Source organism: Trachemys scripta, chromosome 1 (genome assembly GCF_013100865.1).
Source record: "Trachemys scripta elegans isolate TJP31775 chromosome 1, CAS_Tse_1.0, whole genome shotgun sequence".
Lineage (NCBI taxonomy): Eukaryota > Metazoa > Chordata > Testudines > Emydidae > Trachemys > Trachemys scripta.
In genome coordinates this window covers 77,464,794-77,488,239 of record NC_048298.1, presented here as the reverse complement: position 1 = coordinate 77,488,239, position 23,446 = coordinate 77,464,794, and the positions used below count along the sequence as shown (strand labels likewise).

At 37.5% G+C, this 23,446-nt stretch overlaps 1 protein-coding gene across 6 annotated transcripts in view; it reads left to right on the top strand.

Moving 5' to 3' along the window:
• ATP2B1 (ATPase plasma membrane Ca2+ transporting 1) overlaps positions 1–23,446 on the top strand; it is a 108,194-nt gene that overhangs the window by 70,318 nt on the left and 14,430 nt on the right. For all 6 annotated transcript variants that reach the window (XM_034772589.1, XM_034772561.1, XM_034772568.1 and 3 more), the window contains exons 7-18: positions 910–948; positions 1,507–1,668; positions 4,487–4,701; positions 6,693–6,935; positions 10,081–10,322; positions 14,397–14,634; positions 15,966–16,145; positions 16,234–16,321; positions 16,603–16,709; positions 21,851–22,042; positions 22,287–22,500; positions 22,660–22,871. In XM_034772589.1, coding sequence (XP_034628480.1) covers positions 910–948; positions 1,507–1,668; positions 4,487–4,701; positions 6,693–6,935; positions 10,081–10,322; positions 14,397–14,634; positions 15,966–16,145; positions 16,234–16,321; positions 16,603–16,709; positions 21,851–22,042; positions 22,287–22,500; positions 22,660–22,871 — 2,132 coding nt within the window. The remainder of the gene's footprint in view (positions 1–909; positions 949–1,506; positions 1,669–4,486; positions 4,702–6,692; positions 6,936–10,080; positions 10,323–14,396; positions 14,635–15,965; positions 16,146–16,233; positions 16,322–16,602; positions 16,710–21,850; positions 22,043–22,286; positions 22,501–22,659; positions 22,872–23,446) is intronic.

Genomic DNA, 23,446 nt, shown 5'->3' with positions numbered 1-23,446 from the left:
GTGCAGAACTTCCTTTTCCGCACAGAAATGAGCCGCAGTGCTGCTGGCCGCCACTAGCGGCCCGCTGGACCTGACAGAGCCCACCTCGTACATAGACACTGCTAGAATGAGGGGGGAGGGAGCTAGAGGGTTCCTGGTAGGTGCGGTTCCCTGCACACTCTGGGGGAAGGAGACGGTGGCGCACAGGAAACTCCACACAAGCCTGGGACCCAGCATCAGGCTGTTTCTCCTCTGGATCCCTGGGCTCTGAGGGGTAGGGGGAGCGGATGTCTGGGCGGGGGGGGGAGGGTACAGCTGGGCTCTGGGGGGGGGGGGGGGGGGGGGGGTGTATCTGGGCAAGGGTGGACCCTGAAGCTGGGATCTGAGGAGGTGCGGATATCTGGGGGAATTTTTCTGTCTGTATTGTTAGACATACCTGCTGACAAGTATTTTGAAATAAATTACCAAATAATTGAAACTGATTTGAATATGTAGTGTTATTTTGACAAATAAAATTCACAGAATTTTGAAATACTGCATGCAGAAATTTTTTTTGTGCTGAACTTTCAATTTTTTGGCCCAGAATTTCCCTAGGAATAAACAGGAGAAAACAGACTGAACTTCAAAACAGGAACGTCTAAGCTACCTCTTTTGCTGAGATATGCAGGTCTAACAAAGTTGATATTTATACTTAGATGATTAACCCATAGCTTGATGGTTCCATTATAAAACAAAAATTACACAAGAAGTTACTTTTCCTCCTAGGTATCCAGTCAAATTTTCTACAATTAAATTGAAGTTAATTGATATGAGAAATGAGCAACCATAGGTTACAGAAATCAGACTTGAGAACTTACTTTTTTTAATGTTGTATGTTAGAGAGAGAGATGGAGCTTGAAAATTACAGTTCCTTATTTTTGTTCCTAACAGGTAAAAAACAAGATGGAGCTGTTGAGAACCGCAACAAAGGTAAGTATTTATTTAATAATAATAATAAAAAAAAACTAAAAACATTTCTTTTTGTATAGGTGTCTGTTATAGGGGGAAAAAAGAGCTTGTGTATCTTAATCTGCCTCACTTATATACAGTAGTTTGTTTAAATATTATAGATCTAGGTAAATGTTGCCAGAACCTAACCCAAAAATGCCAATTGAAATGTCCCTTATGATTAAAATCAAAAGTAGCAAACATTAAGACCCACATTTTCTAACTTCACCCCAAATTTTCAAACAGTGTCCAATGTTAAATTCCCAAAAGCCTTGGCTAAACATCTAAACAGAAGTGACCTGAGCCCCTCTAGGTCACATAGCATTCATTTCTGGTGGTGATCCTGAAGCCAGTTTTGATGTGATCAGGGATCACTGGTGACGTTATTGATCAGCTGGGAATGACTGGCTTCAAGGACACTACTAAAGCTGATATTAATGGGAGTTGGGATTGCTGAGCACATGCATCTAACACTGATTCCAGTGTCTGACTGGACTTTGTAATTATTCATTCATATGTCCCCTATATTTCTAAACTTAGCCAAAGCTCAAGATGGTGCAGCCATGGAAATGCAACCCTTGAAGAGTGAAGATGGTGGAGATGGAGATGAGAAAGACAAGAAGAGAGCAAATATGCCAAAGAAAGAAAAATCAGTTCTACAAGGCAAACTTACAAAGCTAGCAGTTCAGATTGGCAAAGCAGGTATGATTTTTATTCATATTTTTGTGGTTTTTGACACTGAACAAATTAGGTGTCATTGTTCTGAAATATTCTGGTGGCCCTGCTCTGAAATAACCTACTTGTAGGTGGTTTTTTGTTTGTTTTTGTTTTGTTTTTTGTTTTTATCCTTTTCTAGTATCACACTGGCTTATTTGATAGACATTTATGACGAAGTCAAGTTAAAGCACATATACACTAATTGTAAAGTGAAAACTTACAAGGAACCCGCGTGTGCTTTACTCTGAGTGTATAATCAAAGGAATGTATTGGTAGTTTCTCTTAAAGAAAGTACAGCTTTAGAACATTGGTTTCCAAGATGGTGCGTGGTGTGTATTGTGAAATATTTCCACCTTTCACACTACTTCTCACTTTGGCATATTAATGTCTTTCCTGGAAAACTGTATGTTTGACCAGGCAGTGTACTGCATAGAAATGTGATTGTTGAATCTGTTGCCCTTTATCTTAGCAGAGGGAATGTGAATTTGTAATGTTGACGTACACTGTTGAAGATAGGACTTTTTCTTCGATTAAAGGGCCCACTATTGAGGCATTCTTCTCTGATTCCTCTTCCCACAAAGTATATCAATGGCATCTTTATCAATTACTTTTGTTTGTTTTCTGGATATTTCTTTTGTGTATTGTATTGGTGTATATTCAGGTTTGAGAATCTGTTCCCACTCTAATCAAGCATATTGTTTTGTGTGTGGGGGTGGGGGGGGGGGGTGCACAGAGGCTATAGGATATAAGTAAAGTTAAGTTACTACTAACGTTGACTTTTTGAATTCTTGACTCTGCCCTTCCAAAGTAAATGGGGAAGTAGATGTGAAATGTCATTATTGAAGCTTATTTTTTCTTAAATTGATCAGTAATGACCTTGGAGCCAGGCATTTCCTAGGCGCTAATGACTGATGCCCTGAAACACAGCTGAGGAGCACTAGCTCAGTAACCAAGTCATATCAGCATGAGAGAGTAACTAGCTCCAAGGTCACTATTAGTATTCTCTAAACTAAAATTTTAGAACAGACCCTTTTTGGCAGGCAGGAGCAGCTTGTTATTCCTAGGGTTTGTTTTGTTGGGTTGGTGGCATGTGCCGGTGTATCCATAGAGTGTCATATTGCATGTCCATCTTCGTCTGATACTTCCACAGGATGGTATACTAGCAAATTAGGTTTTTACATATGCTCTTTATTTTCTTAATGTTGTAAACTAACATTACTATTCTTTCCACCCATTCCCCTTATTACTTTATCTTAAATATCAGAGGTGTAGCCGTGTTAGTCTGTATCCACAAAAACAACTAGGAGTCCAGTGGCACCTTAAAGACTAACAGATTTATTTGGGCATAAGCTTCCGTGGGTAAAAAGCCCATTTCAGATGCATGGAGTGAAAATTACAGATGCAGGCATAAATATACACATAAATACAATATTTATCTTAAATATTTAGTTTTAATAATTAAGAGATTTCTTTTATTTAAAAAGGTCTTAAAGACAAATGTGTCTACATAATAAAAAAGCTAGATAGTTTCAGCTCTGTTAGAAGCACATGACAAAATAAATGCTTGGCAAACAATTGCTTATTTGATGGGATGAGAAAGCTAATTATTATGTTTATGAAGAGGAACTAGAAAGTGCACCATTTTTAAAGTAATATAAAATGACCAGTTCATAGTTTAATTGTCCTAAAATTGTACCAAAACCATGAAAATTATTATTGCAATAGGGCATTTAACACAGGAGTCGTTTCTTGATGTATGTAGTTATGCTTATCTTATTGGAAGAGAACAGATTTTTAGTAGTTGATGTGCAAAGGGTTCACATTCAGTTTCATTCAATAATTATACTGAAGTGTTTCATGTGTAATTCCACTTCTTCCAGGCATTCAATGCAAGTTTTTCTTTCTAAACAATGTTTTACTTCACATTTGAGCAGCTCACTACAACTTTCTTCTGTGCCTTTCACTCCCTTGTTAAAATCCCTTTTCTTAGGTTATCTTCAGCTTCTTTAAAGAGATCCTTCCATGCCTCTTCTTTCTGCTTGCACTCTCCTGCTCTCACTCTGAAGTGTTCTCCTTGTTTCTCTCAATTCTGTCTGCTCCTGTATCTGGCCCTAAAATTAATCCCATTTCTTCTCTTCCCCAGTCACTCCTCTGGCAACTTTTTTTCTATATGCATGAATGTCATTGTCTCACTAGTGTAAACTCTCTCTGACCCCAACTCTCTCTCCATCTACTTTTCTATCTCCCTCCTTTCATTTGCCTTTATGCTTAATCAATATGTTGTCTAGTCCTGTCTTGAATGTATTTTCACTAACTAGCATTATGATCCCCTACAATCTAGCTTCCATTCACTCCACTGAAATTGCCCTCAGCAATGTCCTGTTGTGAAATATCAAGGCCTCTTCTACATTTTCATCCTTTTGGATCAGCCTGCTATCTTCAATGCTATTCTTTCTCCTGAGAACTCTCCCCTTACCCATAAGTCTGTCACAAATGTGCTTTGCCCTTCACCTTTGTGAAGACTCTTCCATTACTTACATCTTAATATAGCGGTGTAAGAGTTTATATCCGATTAAAAAATTGTTTGGAAGCTAAGTTCTCAAAATCTTCTGACTTACCTGTTACAATTTTATACTTAAGATTTTTGTTATTTTTCCCATTTTAAATAACACTTTCAGATTTTTGTATTTAATCTGAAAATGAGGGTAGTTTTTTTTGAAATCTTACTTTAGATGTTATTTGTATAATAGATAAGATGGATTTTTTTTTTTAAATAACTGCTTATCCTTTTCTTTTTAACAAGGTTTGTTGATGTCTGCAATCACAGTCATTATCCTTATCTTGTATTTTGTAATTGATACCTTCTGGGTTCAGAAGCGACCTTGGCTTGCTGAATGCACACCAATTTATATTCAATACTTTGTGAAGTTCTTCATTATTGGAGTTACAGTCCTGGTGGTGGCAGTACCAGAAGGTCTTCCACTTGCGGTCACTATTTCACTGGCTTACTCTGTAAAGGTATGTGTAAAAAGCATGCTTAAAGGTAGGTGGGCACATAAAACAGTTCTAAATCATGCAAAGCAGGAAATTCTACACTGTTAAACTGTCTTAATTGGAGACTGAGGGAATCTTACTTCACTCATTCTCGTCTGTAGTACAGTACAATGAAAAAACATTGTGGCGAGTTGGTATCTAATCCTCTGTGCATTAATATAAGTCGGGTTCCTTGGGCAGAATAATGTAAACTTAGAAATAGTCTTCTTGACATGAAGTAAAGCATAGTGTGTGTATAGTTTTAGCACTCCAGTATGCTTGTCATATTCATGCCATAACCTATTGTACTAACTCAAAATAAAGGTGTGTGTGTGTGTGTGTGTGTGTTAGGATTGTACACTGATCTGTGTAAGCTTTCCTTTCTGCCACTAACACACTTGTCCAATAAGCATTACTAATTAGTAAATTTAAGCCAAAAATGATGCAATAATCCTTCATAGTCTGCTTGGGTACTTGCCAATTCATTGTTTTCCCCTACTTCTGAGTCAATATTGCAGAATATCTAGAGCCTATCTAGAACAAGGTATCTGCTACCTTGGTAAACTTCAGATTCTTAGATATCTTTATTTTGTTCCAATACAGTAGTGATAATGGAAGGTTGAACACTGCTTTGAGATTGGCATAGTGCAGACAGTGACTGTGTGCTGCTTTTTCATACAGCTCTGCTAATGAACTTTTATTGCAACTTGCAGCAGCGTTGGTATTCGAGACCTATAGCCCACTTAACTGCCTTTTGGGAGCTAGAAAGATTGAAACTAGTCTATAGGTGAACTAATGTCTATAGGTGAAACTCATGCACTATTTTTCTGCACCATCTGGTCTGTTTCTCTTGGCTGTTCAGTCCATTATCACAGATTTCAGTTCTTGAATAGTCAAATTTCACTGACTTGAAACATTTTAAATAAAATTCTAACAAAAAAATACAGTCAGAACATCACACAAATTTTAAGATGACTGAATAGTTTGCCCTTTAGGCTAAAAGAAAATATAACAAAGTAGTTCTGTCTTGCTCTCCAGTCAGTGAATGGAGGGCACCCTGTAATGCAAGCTGAAATATTTAAGTTGTATGCTAATCTTACTATGTAAAAACATAACTTAAAAATTGGGGCGGGAGAAAGAGCTCAACCTCCCTATATGTCTGTCCTCTTCTCCCCCCCCCGCGCTCCCTCCCCTTTTTTTTTAGAGCAGTTGTAAAGCAACTGTCTCCTACAGCAGAGACATTCGTCTTTGGAAACAGTTGAATATTCATCTCCGGTTGATCAGTCAGGAGTAGATGCTGAACAAAATGTCTTTTATTAGAAAGTGGTCTGCTCAGATCCCAGGTTCTATTAGGCTAGGTCTACACTATCCGCCTGAATCGGCGGGTAGAAATCGACCTCTTGGGGATCGATTTATCGCGTCCCATTGGGACGCGACAATCGATCCCCGAATCGGCGCTCTTACTCCACCAGCGGAGGTGGGAATAAGCGCCGTCGACAGAAAGCCGCAGAAGTCGATTTTGCCGCCGTCCTCACAGCGGGGTAAGTCAGCTGCGATACGTCGAATTCAGCTACGCTATTCACGTAGCTGAATTTGCGTATCTTAAATAGACTCCCCCCTTAGTGTAGTGATATAGCTGGTGTCTCACTTTGAGTAATTCGCTGGAATTTTACTACTTATTCACCTAAGTTTGACATACAAATGCAGCAGAATATGGACTCTGGCTCTAGTAGACATGTTTAAAATGCAGTTTATTGTGGCATGATATTTTTGGGTATAAATTTTCTGAGTTTGTATGTGTCAGTATTTGGGTTGCCAACCTGAGGCACCTTTTAAAGAGGCCTGCCCTTCTGCAGGTAGGTATTAGCGCTTTCTGAAGACCCAATACCTTAAAAGTCAGAAGTTTTGAAAGTTTGAAGCACTGGTGGCGGTGGGGGCGACTAGCTGTTCATATTTGCTTTTTTTTTTCTTCATAGAAAATGATGAAAGATAATAATTTGGTGAGACACTTGGATGCTTGTGAAACCATGGGCAATGCAACAGCCATTTGCTCAGATAAAACTGGAACATTGACCATGAACAGAATGACAGTGGTGCAGGCTTTTGTCAGTGAAAAACATTATAAAAAAATTCCAGAACCAGATGCTATTCCTGAGAAAACTCTGGCTCATCTTGTAACAGGAATTTCTGTTAATTGTGCTTATACTTCCAAAATATTGGTAAGTGAATTTCCTTAATTTTATACAATAGTAAAAATAAAAGGCCACTCATCTTTAGTTCTAAAAAAACCCTGTACAAATAATGGTCATGTTTGACCATCAGCTAGCTGATTTAAATGTGTATAAACTGAGTTAAGGGTAAGGTACCTTTTAACCATACAGTAATTTAAGACACCCCAATATTTCAGTTGGTTTGGGAACCATTCAAAACACACATACCTGCTTATTTTACAGTGGCATTATTTTGAATTGGTGATTCAGAAATGGACTCCAAGAAGCTGACTTTCTTATAATACCTAATTCTTGGATAAACTTACGAATTTTGTTCTACAGGCTAGGGGCTGTCTCCTCCGTTTGGAAAGCATCTAGCACATTTTGGGTGCTACCACAATATAAACATGTGAGAACAGTATAGTGTGTTCACTAGATATAATGAAAAATGCAAGTACAAATAGTGGCTTCATTTAATTGATCAGTTTTTATTCCTGGATAATGTAATGTTAGTAGAATAAGTGCATAGATTAAGGGTCAATAATTTCAATCATTGTTCATAACAATGATTCCTTTTCATTATGTTGAGCATTTGTGAAATGAATAGTTCAGTGCCTGTATCACAAATCTATTGCACAACTTGATATTCAGTATAAATATTGCACTCTTTTTAGTTTACTTTTGTCTAGTAGTTTAATGGTGGGATCCACTTATCTGATTCATATACACACCACCAATCATGATCTCAGGAGATATTACATGCCATACATAATAAGGAAAAACGTTGAGGTTGCTTTCGGAGTAGACAGAAAACTGTGACGCATATAGCAGAGTATGGCTTACTTGCCTTAAATACTCCAGCCAATTACATAAGTTTGCCAGGACCCATCTATATGTTAGGGAATATCAACTCTACAATACATAGCTAAATTAGAACTTTTTCTGTGAAAAAGATGTGTTTGCTACCTGTAGAGAAAATTGGTGAAAATTTTCAGAAAGTAGCCAGTACGGAGAGAGAAATATCCAGTAAGAGTGCAGTAGGTGCATATGAGTGGCTCAGTGCTGAGGTTCATTCCAAGAATATGCGTTGCTCCAATTTGTCTTGTGCGGATGGTTCAGGACCTATAATATGCTTGCATGGGAAGAATGATTTTTGGAGAAATAGTAGGAAACAACCCTTATGAATGATATTGATGTTACTGTACCTGTAAAAAGGAAAGTTGCTCTAAGCCTTTCGCTATATCCAGTAACAGTGGTACCCTTGACTGTCCCCATTCCCCAAAAAAACACGTTACAGAAAGAGGCATCACAATACCTTGTCTAGATCCAAGCTACAATTTTTAACTCACAAGTATCTTAATATTCTAGAATCTGTGAAAAATACTAAACCATCTACCTGTTGAAGTTGTTAATGTTATATATGTCTTGTTAATCTGCAAGAGCATGTCTTCTAATTTGAATAGGCAAATTTTGTCCAGAATATATTAACTGTATATTAGGCTACCTGGCATCAACTAATGAAAAACCTTGAAAAGATTTTATTGTTTAAAAGCACGACAAAAATCAACATAAAATGGGTTAACTGATATGAAAAGTTTAAATGAAGAATCTTCTACCAATTGAGGTGTTTCTAGTGGGTCCAACAGGGATCTGGCATTGGCTCAATGCTAATTAATCGACATGGAAGAATATATAAAGAAGTTGGTAAAGTTTGCAGATGACACAAATTGGTGGAGCGGTAAATAACGATGAGAAAAGATCGGTGTAATACAGACCAACCTAGATTGCTTGGTAAGGTGGGCTCATTTGAACACCATGTGTGTTTAACGCAGCCAGATGCCAGATCCTACATCTAGGAATAAAGAATGTAGATCATACTTAAAAGATTCAGCAGTGTATCTTGGGGAAGTGGGGGTGGAAAGTGACTCCAAAAATTATTTAGAGATTTCGGTGGGTGACAAACTGAACATGAACTTACAGTGCAATCCTGTAGCTAAGAGGGCAAACTTTGTCACATAATGCAGTTAACCATGGAACTTATTGCCAGGTGATGTTGTAAAGGCCAAAAGTATAACCGAGTTCAAAAAGGAATTAGATAAGTTGATGGAGAATAGGTCCATCAGTAGCTATTAGCTAGGATGCAACCATGCTTTGGGTGTGCCTAAACCTCTGACTGCAAGAAGCTGGGGTTGGATGACACGGGATAGTTCACTCAACAGTTGCCCAGTTCTGTTCATTCCCTCTGAAGCATCTGGCACTGGCCACTGTTGGGAGACGGGATACTGGACTAGACAGACCATTGGTCTCACCCAGTATGGCCATTCTTTTTGATCCTTGGCTGTATAAGTAGAGAAATAGTGAGTAGGAATAATGAGGTGGTACTGTCCCTATACATGGCATTAGTGGGACCACTGTTGGAATATGGTGTCCAGTTCTGTTGTCAGCACTTCAAAAAGGATGCTGAAAAGTTGGAAAGGGTTCAGAAAAGAGCTAAAAATAGTTTGAGTTCTATAAAATATGCCTTACAATCAGACTTAAGTATAATATAGTTAGTTTAGAGAAGGTTAATGGGTGACTTCATCATGGCTACAAGTACCTACAAGGGGAAGAGATCTCATAGTAATAGGCTCTTTAATCTATCAGAGAAGACATAATGTGTCAATTTTTGGAATCCAAAATTAAACAAACTTGGACTAGAAATAACTTTAACAATGAGGGCACTTAAGAATTGGAACAACTTACCTTTGAATGTGGGGAATTCTGTCATTTTTAGCCTTCTTAATCAAAAGTTGGATATCTTTCCATAAAGATGTCACTTGAACAGAAGTTATGGGATCAGATGCAGAAACTATTGGGTTGGATTCTTTGGCCTGTTACAGGATGTCTGACTGAAAAATCATAAATGGTCCCTTCCTGGCTTACAATTTATGAAAGCTGCCGATTTCTTTTCACTTTGATCAGGGCATTTATAAATACAGATTTTTAACACTTGTAATGAGTGACTTTGATTTACAAATTCAGCAATTCATAAGCAGGGTATATCTGGTTCTAGGATTGTAATAACTTCACTTCTACTGCTCGTAAATTTGCAATTTTCTAATAATGGAGTACTGTATTCTGCAAACTAGAATAGAATTGCATCTTTTTATTACAGCCTCCTGAAAAAGAAGGTGGCCTACCACGTCATGTTGGTAATAAAACAGAATGTGCCTTGCTGGGATTGCTTCTGGATTTAAAACGAGATTATCAGGATGTAAGAAATGAAATACCAGAAGAGGCACTGTACAAAGTATACACCTTCAACTCAGTCAGAAAATCAATGAGTACAGTGTTAAAAAATTCTGATGGCAGTTTTCGGATATTCAGCAAGGGTGCCTCTGAGATAGTTCTTAAAAAGTAAGATTAATTTTTTTTAAATGTTATGTACATGTAATTGACAAACTAATCAGATAATCTTTTTATCTTCCCATTTGAGAACAGTAAAACTGTTAAACTATACCATGCAAAAGTACCGGCTCTTCTATGTGTTGGCTGCCACCAATGCAGATTTTGGGATATACACCTTTCTCCTGTTAGTCAAGGTGAAAACCAGCTGTAACCAAGACTTATTTCCTACTATCCTGAGAGCTGCTCTTACTATATTTTGCCTTTTTCACACAACTGCTTTTTCCTATTTCAGTGAAGCAGGAAAACAGTAAAATAGGTTTCTCTTTTCCTTTTTGCTTCCCTATAATCACATTGCAGAAGAGGGAAAACTTGCATAAAAGTTGAAGTGTGGTGCAGCCAATGGCATGCTGCTTCTTATGCCTAAGCAAACTCTGAATCTGCTTTTGAGACAGGAAGCAGGTAAGTGGGCAGAGCAGAAGGCTAGTCACAACCACAGTGCTATGGCTTTAGGCTCATGCAAAGTGGGGACTCTCTCTAGATGTGAGACAGCTACTGCCCCAAAATGCTTGCTAGACAGAAATAGAACCAACAAACCATTACAAACCCTCCCCCTCCCCCCCCATGGCAAGTTTCAACGCCCTGCCTGAGAACAATTTATTTATTCCTTTTAAAAGATAGATAAAGCCTCTCTGAAGCTGAAGACAGGCTTTCCTTCGTCCATTCTGTGTGTCAGTGATTTTGTTTCAGGTGTGTCAGCCCTCTCATCGGTTGTCCTCATTTTTACCTGGACAGTGTCAGAAGTGAGAAGTGAATGGGACCAGAAAGCAAGTTCACGTTGACAGCCATGCACCTGAGAAATTCCTCATCCTATTTTTAGACCATTGGGCTGTCTTGTCGCTAGTTGGTTGCTGTGCGGCGTGTTTCCCACCCAGCTGTGAGCAACTGACACAGGCAGTGGCCAACTTTCTAGGGAAGGATAGTGCCTCTGTCAGACATAGATCCAGACCATAACATCAGCCCAGTCAAGCCTTCAAGAAGAAACAAAAGTTAGGCCCCCTATGTCAAGTGTGAAAGTTCTGATTCAGTCATGATAGTTGATTGAGTTCACTGCTCTAAATGTTAAGTTTCTGTGACCAAAAGGAAACTACTCCCTCATGCTCAGCAGTTAATGCCCCCCTAACTAAGATGATTTTTCTGGTCTATTTTGTTTCCTCTGCATCAGTTTCATCATTTAGTGATAATGTAACTGACCAGCTAACTCATAGGATTTTAAAGCTGTATCCACAACTCCAGGGTTAAGACCTTTCCCAAGCAGATGTCAGCCTGAAGAAACTCTTCTGTCCTTCAAGAGGCATGCAGAACCTGACATGGGTAGGATCTCTTTGGGGATTTTTCTTTGAGATGTGGAGTTCTGAATCTTCCATGGAGGAACGGGAGAACTTGAGCCATTTTCCAGAAAGAGAGCCGAGTTGCCAAAACTAGACCGAGATCCTGTCTCCTTGAAAAGAAAGCAGTCTGTTACCAGAACTAGTTTTATTCTCCAGTATCTGCTAGAGTATTTTTAAAAGCTTGGGTATATAAAATGGACCTGTATCATATCCTCGCTGTTTTATCAGGGCTAGATCCAAGAGAAAGTCTCAGGGAGCTGTTGCAAACTAAAAATTGTATCTTGTTGGATTGGTAGTGAACAGTGCTCCTAGATCAAACTGGTCAACATGGGCACTCTTGTAGATAGATCACTAATCTCTTACTTCTGAAAGGTAAAACTGAAATCCTTCCTCCTCTCTATACTTCAGTGTCTCAATAGCTGGAAGTAACTTGTGTGTTTCTCTGGTCACTTTGGCACAGAATGTGGATGTAGCCATTGACACAGGTTTGTTTCACACATTGATTTAATGCTAAATCTCATCAACAGAGTATCACAAATCATGACTACTTAATTGTTGACAATTAAAATGTTCGCTGTCCTTATTCTTTCCATGTTGGAAAATTGAAATAGTCTCTCCACTAGTGTAACAGGCACCTACCCTTATCCAAATTTAAACAGTGTGGCTTTTTTAATTCCTGTTTTTTTTTGTTTTTTTTTCTCATGAGCTTCTGTTCTACATGCCAAACTGGAAGTAGGGTTTGGGACCTCTGGCCAGGGTTGGGAAGAGGGGACATGAAAACTTAGATGGAATTGGAAGCTACCTGAGTAGCTGAAAACATAAAATTACTCCAGTCTTGTGAAAAGTAACAGAAGAAAATAGCAGATAAGGAAATCTATCTAGTATGCCAGAATAATACTTTAAGTAATCTCTACATTATTATTTTTTTGATAATTACTTAACCAGTGACTTCCCACCTCCATCCCGCTTGCTCTTTCTATAACTATTAGCAGGAGCTTGATTCCCTCATCACCTCCTTAAATATTTTTAAGACCTTTCTTGGAAGGTAAGGAAAATCATAAATTTTTATTGACTTAAACATTTTAGCTTATGGCATTGTGAATTTGTGATTTGACTGCTTCATAGCTTTTGTTTAAGTAATAAAAATTTCCCAATATTTAAATATACAGCAGTTGTGCATCTTTCCTTCTTTACCTTCCTTCTAGTCTCAACAAATCATGAGGTAGTTTGTGAATGTTCTGTTTGTTTGACAAGTGTTGAGTTAAATGTGTAGTTTAAGAATTCATCATAGTTTTCCTAAATGCTTTTTGGGAGACCTGAAATTCATATTTTGGCTATAATGGTGGTGGGGAATGGTTGAGTCATTTGGTACTTTAGAATGTTAACACATCTACTCAGTTGTATGTAATTATGACTTAATATTTAAAAAGCATCTTTCTTATGCTTCTGGAGTTAGTGTATATTGTACTGTATTGCAATGTATTTGAAGTTTTAAGTGGAATTTTTTTTTTTAGTGCTTTGCTGCTTGAGGAGGAAACACATTTATTTTTGTATTTCCTGGCAATGAGAAATCAAACTCTTCTACTGTCAAAAATACACCTAATATTTCTTTCCTCATTAGTCAGATCCTCTAAACTTGTTTCTTTCTGAAACAAATTACCTGCTGATTTTTAATGAATGTTGAATACTATATTAAAGTATTTCAAGTGATGAAGGAATAAACCTATGAAGTGATAAACTGCTTTTGGGCTATTGTAATGCTTTCCTTTGTAGTCTGTGTAAAGAGAACTTGTGGTTCAGTTTACAGATTGTTGGCACTGCCTTACTAATGACTACACCACTTACTTGCTGCGGGTAGGGAGAAGTCACTTGTTTACTGCTAAACGTTTATCAACTCACTACCAACTTTACTGGAAATCCCGACAATATACACAGACAATTCATAACACAAGGGCACCCGGGGCATGGGAAAGGGGTTTTTCTTGTGTTCACGTTATACATGTAGATGTAAAGCTCAGACTTGCAAAAACAACAAGTCTGAAGCTAATCTTAGAAATATAATTTTTATAAAAACATTGCTTAAAATCACTGCAGTTTGGTCTGATGTCTTGCAGGCAGATATTTTGTTGTCAGACCAAATTAAGTACCATATAAATTGATAAGCACAATTGATTTAAATCCTACTCCTGTACCACGGGAAACATTAGGCCTGGTTCTCATATTGCTCAAGAGGTAAATTTCTTAGACTCAGCTGGTCAGAGTGAGCATTATCTAAATACCAGTTTAGAGAGTTTTAATTCTTTGAAGGTAATGTTAGTTTATGCACTCTCATCCACCATAGCTGCTGCTGCTTTTGGGCATTGTTTTGTGCTGTGGAGCTCCTCACTGTCGATCTCTCACTGAACACAAAACACAGAAGTACAATACAGACAGACTAATATATTAACTTTCAATTTCTGCCATTTTAAGTGCCTCCAAAATATAGTGCGTATATGAGGGGGAGTTAATGTAAGGTTGACACCACCTTCCTTTGCCTTTTTGGAGGGACTCAAAATTTTTTTCCTTTGAGGAAAATGATTAGTTATGCCTGTGAGCATTACAATTTCATTTTATCAGGTGTTTATGTGGTTCTGAATCTTACCATAAACTAATACCTTTATGTGGTATTTAGTCACCTCTTCCATTCTTTTTTTAGGTGCTTCAAAATATTGAGTGCTAATGGTGAACCAAAGGCATTCAGACCTAGGGACCGTGATGATATTATAAAAACTGTGATTGAACCTATGGCCTCTGAGGGACTCAGAACTATATGTCTAGCATTCAGAGACTTCCCAGCAGGAGAACCTGAGCCAGTGTGGGACAATGAAAATGATATTGTCACTGGTCTTACCTGCATTGCTGTGGTAGGGATTGAAGATCCTGTGAGGCCTGAGGTAGGAAGAACTGTGAATTCATTGCAACTCTTAAACTGTATTTTTGCTAAAATAAATCTTCACCTATATCAGTTGGTTAGGCATCTGGATTCTTGACATTCTTTACAGGACTGTTTACCAAAAAAGTCTCATTTATTTACTGTGCTTAAGATTTAATGTTGCTTATGTGATGAAAGGTGGTCCAGGAACCTAGTGATAGATGGAGACTATAAATAATTAAGACTTTCATATTGCCAGTGTTTTCTTGTAGCCCTCTACAGTGACCTGGAAGGCAAATGGAACAATCAGTAAGCACTCAGTAGTAATGCATTCACAAACTTGGACATTAGAAACAACATTATTTAGGACCAAATAATATTGGCCATTGTCTTCTGTATCTTTTTATAGGGTCTCAATAACCAGAGGTAAGGAAAGAAGACCTCTCCTTTGTAGATCTTTTCAGGAGAACAGTAACACTTCACAATGCATTTAAGTATAAGTAATGGGTATGAGAACAAATCCCAGGGTGGGATTTGAGTCTAATCATAGAATATCAAGGTTGGAAGGGACCTCAGGAGGTCATCTAGTCTAAACCCCCTGCTCAAAGCAGGACCAATCCTCAGACAGATTTTTTTTATCCCAGTTCCCTAAATGACCCCCTTAAGGATTGAACTCAACCCTGGGTTTAGCAAGCCACTGAGCTATCCCAAAAGTGAGCACTACCAACTGTAGCATACTGACAGTTGGAAACAATGGTGAAATCATAAAACATGCAGAGAATAAAATACTGGTATTTGTTTTTGTAAACCTTAACACCAGAGCTTACTAACGTGGCATGTGGCTCTTTGCAGATATTTAAAGTATACAATTTATTTCATAGTGGTGCTCTGCAGAAAGTCTGATAGTGAAATGCACAATAATGGTCAATTGCGTGAGGCTCTTTAAGTGATAACTAAAAAGAAAATAAATGTATTTGAAAATTAAATTTTATGGGGAAAAGAAGTCTGTGCATAGACACATGAATTATTGATGTTAGAACACCAGCTTTGCTTGGTCAGCTGTTGGGGATTGAACAAAGAACCTTGATCTGAAGGACCTTTACTACTTGAGGCGGAAGCTAAGGCCATTATCTCAGAGGAAGTGGAATACTTGTAAACTTCTTTATGCAGTCCAGTACTAGAGGTGGCCATACAGTCACATTGTGTTACTATGGGTCATGTCAAGAACACAGTGCATCTTTTTTCAGTAGTGGAATTTACTGTAATCACCCATTACTTTATTTGGTGGTGCTAGGACAAGTACTAGGCAATCAACATGAAAACTATAATAACAAGCTTTTTTTGCATAAACAGGTACCAGATGCAATAAAAAAATGCCAGCGTGCTGGTATAACGGTGCGCATGGTCACTGGTGACAACATTAACACTGCTCGTGCTATTGCTTCAAAATGTGGCATTTTGAATCCGGGTGAGGACTTCATATGCTTAGAGGGCAAAGACTTCAACAGACGAATACGTAATGAAAAAGGAGAGGTTAGTCTGTTTTTTTCAGTAGGGTTGCATTTGTCTTTTTTATAGTGTTTTACTTGCACAGTATAACTAATCTGCATTCTTTGTACAGATAGAGCAAGAGCGAATAGATAAGATTTGGCCAAAGCTTCGTGTGCTTGCAAGATCTTCACCCACTGACAAACACACATTGGTAAAAGGTAAAGTGCATGTTCATTCAATGTTTCAAAAATTCAAAATGCAAGTTTTTACCGGACTCAGGCTTTTTAAAAACTAAATTAGGCTTGCCCATTGTATCTGTTAAAATTTGATGATCTCAATACCTGAGGTCATGTCTCACATCCCAGTCCTTTCACCTAAGGAGTATTTGGCCCATCTTAACTAAGTATTGTGCATAAACACAGAGCACTACAGTCAGGCTGCCCCACAAACTTGTAATTACCAATGCTGAAATTCAAATCTTTGTGTGCTTTCATTTTAGGTATAATTGACAGCACTGTCTCAGAGCAGAGACAAGTTGTAGCTGTAACTGGAGATGGCACTAATGATGGTCCAGCATTGAAGAAAGCAGATGTTGGCTTTGCCATGGTACGGACTCTAGTCTCTTTACTTTCAGTGGTTAAAAAGTAATTTGGGGTTTTTTAGCCTTTTTTAGCTAAAGCATCAATCTTTCTTGCTGTGAGTGTCATATGTGAATTGACAAAGCTGAACAAATTTGCTTGTAGCTTGGTAGCCCACCGAGCTACCAGATGTAGCATTGACAGCTACTGCTTCCTACACTTTTTTTTATTTTCTTCAGACTTCCTTACCTTTTAACCTAAGGTTCAGGTTTTCAGTTGTAGAGAATGAAGGTGTGTTCTTGTGTCATAAGATGCTGAATGAAATCTACTTAAAAGCATTCGTCTCCAATCTGTTTTAATAATTACAAATCAAACTGTTTTTATGCAGAAGTTCATTGCTACCTCTTCTGCTCCTTTTGTCATGCTTGTCAAGGTGCCTAAAGTGAGATATGATCAATGTTTGCAGTTGGTTTTATATAGAAATAATTTTAGATCAACATAGCCTGTTGCAGCTTTGACTGGAAGAAAAAATTTATTTCTAAAATTTATCAAGGATATTTTCCTCCAGTACTTCATTGATATCTATTATATAATTTTGTCTAAAAGTGACCTGTTAGAAGTGAAAAGTTAAATGAGTTTATGGACGCTCAGAGCTTCCAGTTCCTCACAAAAGTATCAGATACAGAAGGATGTTGGGTCTTCAGTCAAAGCAGTGTTTTGTAGATACCATGGCCTACTGCATCTGGAGGCACCCTCAAAGAACAGAGACCAGGTCTTGGACAACAGACTATGGATGCATCCGTTTAACAAATTCCCTCCAAGATTCTCTTTTTCTAAAAGATGTGCTCTAATTCAAGCAGCAATAATTTCAGGGTAGTTCTATGGGCCTGCATTATGCAGAAGGTCAGAGTAGATGCTCAGTTGTCCCTTCTGGCTTTAAAATCTATGAATAAGCTAGGATTGATAGAGGATTACGGAAATTTAAACTCTGAACTTCCAAAATCCTCCTGTTCAAGTGACCATTTGCATCAGACCTCGGCTGGGAGATCATACAAAAAAGCTTCTATACTAGGTGAGCTGCTTCCCTATAGTAGTCCAAGCTTCAGAAACTTCCAGAAAACAAATACATTTGTGATGCACCAAGTGGAGATTTCAGAGGTAGTGTCCCAAAACTGTGGTCTAATTTGAATCAGTTGGACCACAGCATCAACAAGAAAGGAAAAAGATCTTCCCCTGTTGGGAAAGCTTGAAGTGTGGGACTGGGCAATATCTTGCCAGGTACTTGTACTGTTCAGTTTCCTAGTGCAAAAGAAGATAGGCTTACCCATTGAGTCATACTGCATTACAATTGCCTGATCTCACTGAGTGGGAGAGCACTAAATTGTTGGCTTTAAGTATGCTGACCTTAAAGAATGGAGAGGAGGTATGGGTTACATGATCCTGATAATCCCACAGTATTAGACTAATTTTGTTCCCACTTATATTGGCCATTGAGATCTCTAGTATAGTGGGACCCTTTCTGTTCAACATTCATCATCCAAATCCAGGCATCTCTTTATATTAGAATCTGGTAACTGTACCGGTCTGGCTAGATCCTGAGAGGGTAGAGAGCAGCTGGATTGCAACCTTAAATTCTCCAAGATGAATTTTCCATAGCTTACTAGAAAGTGCCAAGCCTGTTCTGATTCAGATATTAATTTTGGACTGAATATATCAGGATTAACTAATATAGGCAAAACTCCATATCATATGTCTATCACAGGTTAATGATTGGAATTAATTACTACCTGATAGATGTTTAATATACTTGATGAGTTTGGTCTCCATCCCCAGTTGACTGACTACATGACACCCAACGATGATTTTCAAAAACAGGAGCTGAAGAGTTGGGCTCCCAAATGCAATTTTTAATTTTAGCTCTAATATTATAGATATAGGCCCTTGTTGGATGCATTGGGACAAAGATAAGGATTTGAATGGGCAGGGAAGCTGAACTAATTCTTCATATTGTACCTCTTCTGTGGATAAACCAAAAAGAGTTACTCTCTAGGACTTCCAGTTGGTACCCTTTGACTAAAACTATGTTAATGCGCTAAAAGATAAAGTAACTTCATATTGTCATGCAAAACTACTTGATTATTTTCTATGTCTGGGATTAACATCCTTCTTTATTTGGCACCTATTTCATCTTTTTGTGGACATTTTTCTAGCTTCAACTTTGTTCAGTTATTTATAATTAACTAATGTATATACTCGTTCATAAGCCAAATATTTTTGGTAAAAATGACTTATCAAAGAGTGGGGGTTGGCTTATAAATGGGTCTACAACAAAATTTGATTTTAAACTCTATGGAATCATTGAATTAAATATCTAATACATTCTCATTTTGTTTACCTGAAGCATTTACAGGCATGGAGCCCCTCGGCTCCCTGTGGCCACAGCTCCCATTGACTGGGAACGGCAAACTGCGGACACTGGGAGCTGAGGGGCTCCGTGCCTGTGAACGCTCCAGGTAAACAAAACGTCCAGGTCCACTAGCAGCTTATCCTAACAGGCCAGGAGCCAAAGTTTGCCAACCCCTGAAATATAGGGTCGGCTTATGAAAGGGTCATACAGTTTCTGCTATTTTTACCTAACCATCTTGGGGGTCGGCTTATAAATGAACGGGCTAATGAATGTGTATATATGGTAATTTTAATTAACTTTCACATTAGGAAGACAAAAACAACGAGGAGTCCGGTGGCAACTTAAAGACTAACAGATTTATTTGGGCATAAGCTTCCATGAGTAAAAAAAAATTACAGATGCAGGCATAAATATACTGACACACATTACCCACGAAAGCGTATGCCCAAATAAATCTGTTAGTTTTTAAGGTGCCACCAGACTCCTTGCTGTTTTTGTGGATAAAGACTAACACGGCAGCTACTGTGATATTAGGAAGACAGTTCATTTTACATTAACTTAATGTAAGATAAATTCATTGTTCCAAAGTCTTACAAGAGAGGCATGGGATTGCAGTTGAGTAAGGCTGTGGAGAAGTGGATTCCTGGAATTAGAATGCACTAGATGATGATGGTGCTCTCCCCTACACTTGAAATTACTTGAGTTACAAGGAGGGTTAATTTTAAAACTATCCTCAATCATGAGATGTTAATGCGGTCAATACAAAACCGATACCTCCTTTTAAGCACCTAGACTTGAGTTCAAGTTTCTTCTGTTTTTTCTGGCTACTTGTCAAGGTGGAATTCTGACACCAACTTGAAGATAAGAATGTACACCATGTTATCTCTGTGGAATTTGGTGTCAGATGGATTGGTTACAAGATCCTGAAGCTTTCTTACTTCAGGGATTTTTTTTTTTTTTAATGCTGAAGCTAACATGGATGCATTTTTCCTAGAACAGAAGCAGATACGTAGACAGTAAAGTTTCACATGGGAAAGCAAAACAATAACTCGCATACCAGTCTCAATTAGCACTTTTCAGAAGCATAGCTCACTATTGTATTGATGCCAACATGTGAAAAATACTATTTTCCTCTGACTAAAACAAGCACTGTTGCATGCATAATGGTTTCTGGTATGACATTCTCCAGCCATCTGAATTTTATGAATTTTAAATGTTGAATTGAGATTTTTGTTAAACTGATATATACCAGTATTGTGGCCTATGTATTTTTAATTTCTTGACACTGGGAGTTGACTTCCTGGCAAGAGTGTTTGCACAAATGAAGGTCATTAAATATTGCTACCAACGGGTCCAGTATCTTACATTCAGTGCGGGAGGGGTATAGTCCTATACTCTTCCTTGAAATCTATAAAACATAATTTAGCCTCCAATGGGATTTAAAAAAAAATATATATAAATGGTTAACTAATATATCTCAGACCCTCATTACCCAATGCTTGTGCCTTGTATACATACATACTTGTTTTTCTGTTTTTTGCAGAGAAGCATTCTCTATTATAAAACAAAAGTTTATCTTCCAAAAGGTACATTGTTTCTGATCATATGAAGTTAATTTCTGTTAACCTATATAAATCAGCTAGATTTGGTGCACAAGCTGCAGTACTGTACTACTGCACTATCTGGTGGCTCAGAAAGACTTAATACTATTACTGTACTTCAGCCGTTTCAACCAACCATGTTGGTTGGGGAGCCACATAAGCTTAGATAATAAATGTCTATGTATTTTCTCAATAACGAGAAACCACACAGACAAGTCTGTCATTATTTTGTGTAATTATTTCACCTTATATTCTTTTTCAAAAACAAGAGCAGAAAGTGTCTGCTCTGATTGAGACTGTAGTAGTTATGTTTTACCTGTGCAGCACCTTTAGAGAGGCTCCTTTAAATATTACTACACCATAGACCGATTACAGCACACTTCAACTGTTAAAGTATAGTTTATATTTCTGTGATATCTTTTACAGGGACAGTTTTACAATGAGGATGGCAGAGCATGAATAGTACTTAAAGTATAGCAAAATCATGACAGAGTCTTATCAGGAGAAGTACTGTGGACCATGAATCTCTAGTATATTGAGGATGGGTTTTTTTCCCAAGATTACTAATCCATTGCCAAGAAATGATGAATGAAATAAAAAAAGACACTAGGTTTAAAGACTCCAGCTTTCTGTGCGGACTCCTGTTTTAACTAAAACATCAACTGATCATCACTATCTTGATATTTGTGCTGGTATACATGGTAGCAAACATACTGCTCCTGTAACAAAGCATTTAGTAAAGATAATCTGAGAGAATAAGTTAACTGGTCAGTGAAATAAAACTTTGATGGGAAAACTACCTTAACTTTTATAATTTCTTTATTGGATTGCCCAAGCTATTCACCTGCTTAAAAAAATAACTGTTTCCTCAATACAGTTACATGTGGTTGGGTTTTTTTTAACCATGTCAAGAGGTCAGGTTTATCTAATGGTTCAAATTTCAGTCTTGCATTTCAATTTTGCGCTTCTTCACACCTTTTTAAGAAACCATATTTGTTCTCCAAAACTGAGTTTACTGTATGCCTAATATTCTAGTGTTGTACTTTTTTCCTTAATTGAAAGTTGTGTAGTAGAAATGTAATTATTATGCTAAATATGCTAGATATCAGTTATTCCTGCTGTTTTGATTCACAGTGTTGCTATGTATGTTCTTCCTAACAGGGTATTGCTGGAACAGATGTAGCTAAAGAAGCTTCTGATATTATTCTCACAGATGATAACTTCACAAGCATTGTTAAAGCAGTTATGTGGGGACGAAATGTTTATGACAGTATCTCCAAATTTCTTCAGTTCCAGCTTACTGTCAATGTCGTAGCAGTAATTGTTGCGTTCACAGGAGCATGTATTACACAAGTAGGTACTGGTGGTAGCTGGTTTCAACTAATTTAAGATCTGAAAACATGTGCCTCTTTAACTGAACTCTTGCATACTGAAATCTTTTCAAAGTCACCATTTTGCGTGCTGTTCTAAAGAATGTACTGCTCTTCAAAGCAATACACCAAATTTCCATATAGCAAGTGTTTTTTTAATGGCTGCAACTTGTTCATTTCTAGGATATTTATTGTGTTATCTATTAGGAAACATATCCTTTTTATAGGATTCTCCACTTAAAGCTGTGCAGATGTTGTGGGTAAATCTCATAATGGACACATTAGCATCTCTTGCTTTGGCAACGGAACCACCTACTGAATCTCTCTTGCTGCGGAAACCTTATGGTAGAAATAAACCTCTGATCTCTCGCACGATGATGAAGAATATTTTGGGTCATGCAGTCTATCAACTTGTGGTAGTCTTTACACTCCTGTTTGCTGGTAAGAATATTATAAAAGCTTTGCTCATTTTCTAGAAGTTAAAGCTAATTTATTATGGCATTTCAATCTTAGTCATGTTAATCCTGACCTCTTTAATTCTTTGATTCTAATTGTGTATTTTTTTGTTAATTCATGATACTGAAATGTCTTATTACACAGGTGAGAAAATTTTTGATATTGATAGTGGAAGAAATGCACCTCTGCATGCTCCCCCTTCAGAGCATTACACTATTGTTTTTAATACATTTGTGATGATGCAACTTTTTAATGAAATCAATGCCCGAAAAATCCATGGTGAAAGAAATGTTTTTGAAGGAATCTTCAACAATGCCATCTTCTGTATTATTGTTCTGGGCACGTTTATTGTGCAGGTAGGTAATTGAAGATTTTAGTTTAATATTGTTAATCATATTTAATTTATTTGTTGCTGGTGAATCTGCACTAAAGGTCTCTCAACATTTCCAGAGAAAGTAGTATCAGGTTTATGTATCTATAAACATGAACAGCTTCGTTGGTCAACACGGGAGGAAAAGTTGGTTCATATAGACCATTTTAAATTGAGCTTTAAAACTTAGTTACAAATGTAAAATTTGAGCCTAAAATATTGAACAGTTTCCCATTATAGAAATCAATACTTTAAAATCTGACTTTGAAGAGTTATGTACCTAAATGTGATCTAAATACAAGTCACCCATTGTCAGAACACTTGTAAAGTGCAGTATCTTCCTATATATAATTAGCTGAACTAAGATCCATTAGAAGAAAAAGTGTACCGTTATCAAACATGCAGTGTTGGTCAGTTTTTTTTATACCTTACAAAGTGAGAATTAATTATACCTAATCAGCTTGGAAATGTCAGCATCACCAAATCAAGTATTTGAATGTCCTGCTGCAACAAATTACATAAATTGACTATACTCTGAGGTTATATTTCCTTTAACTTATT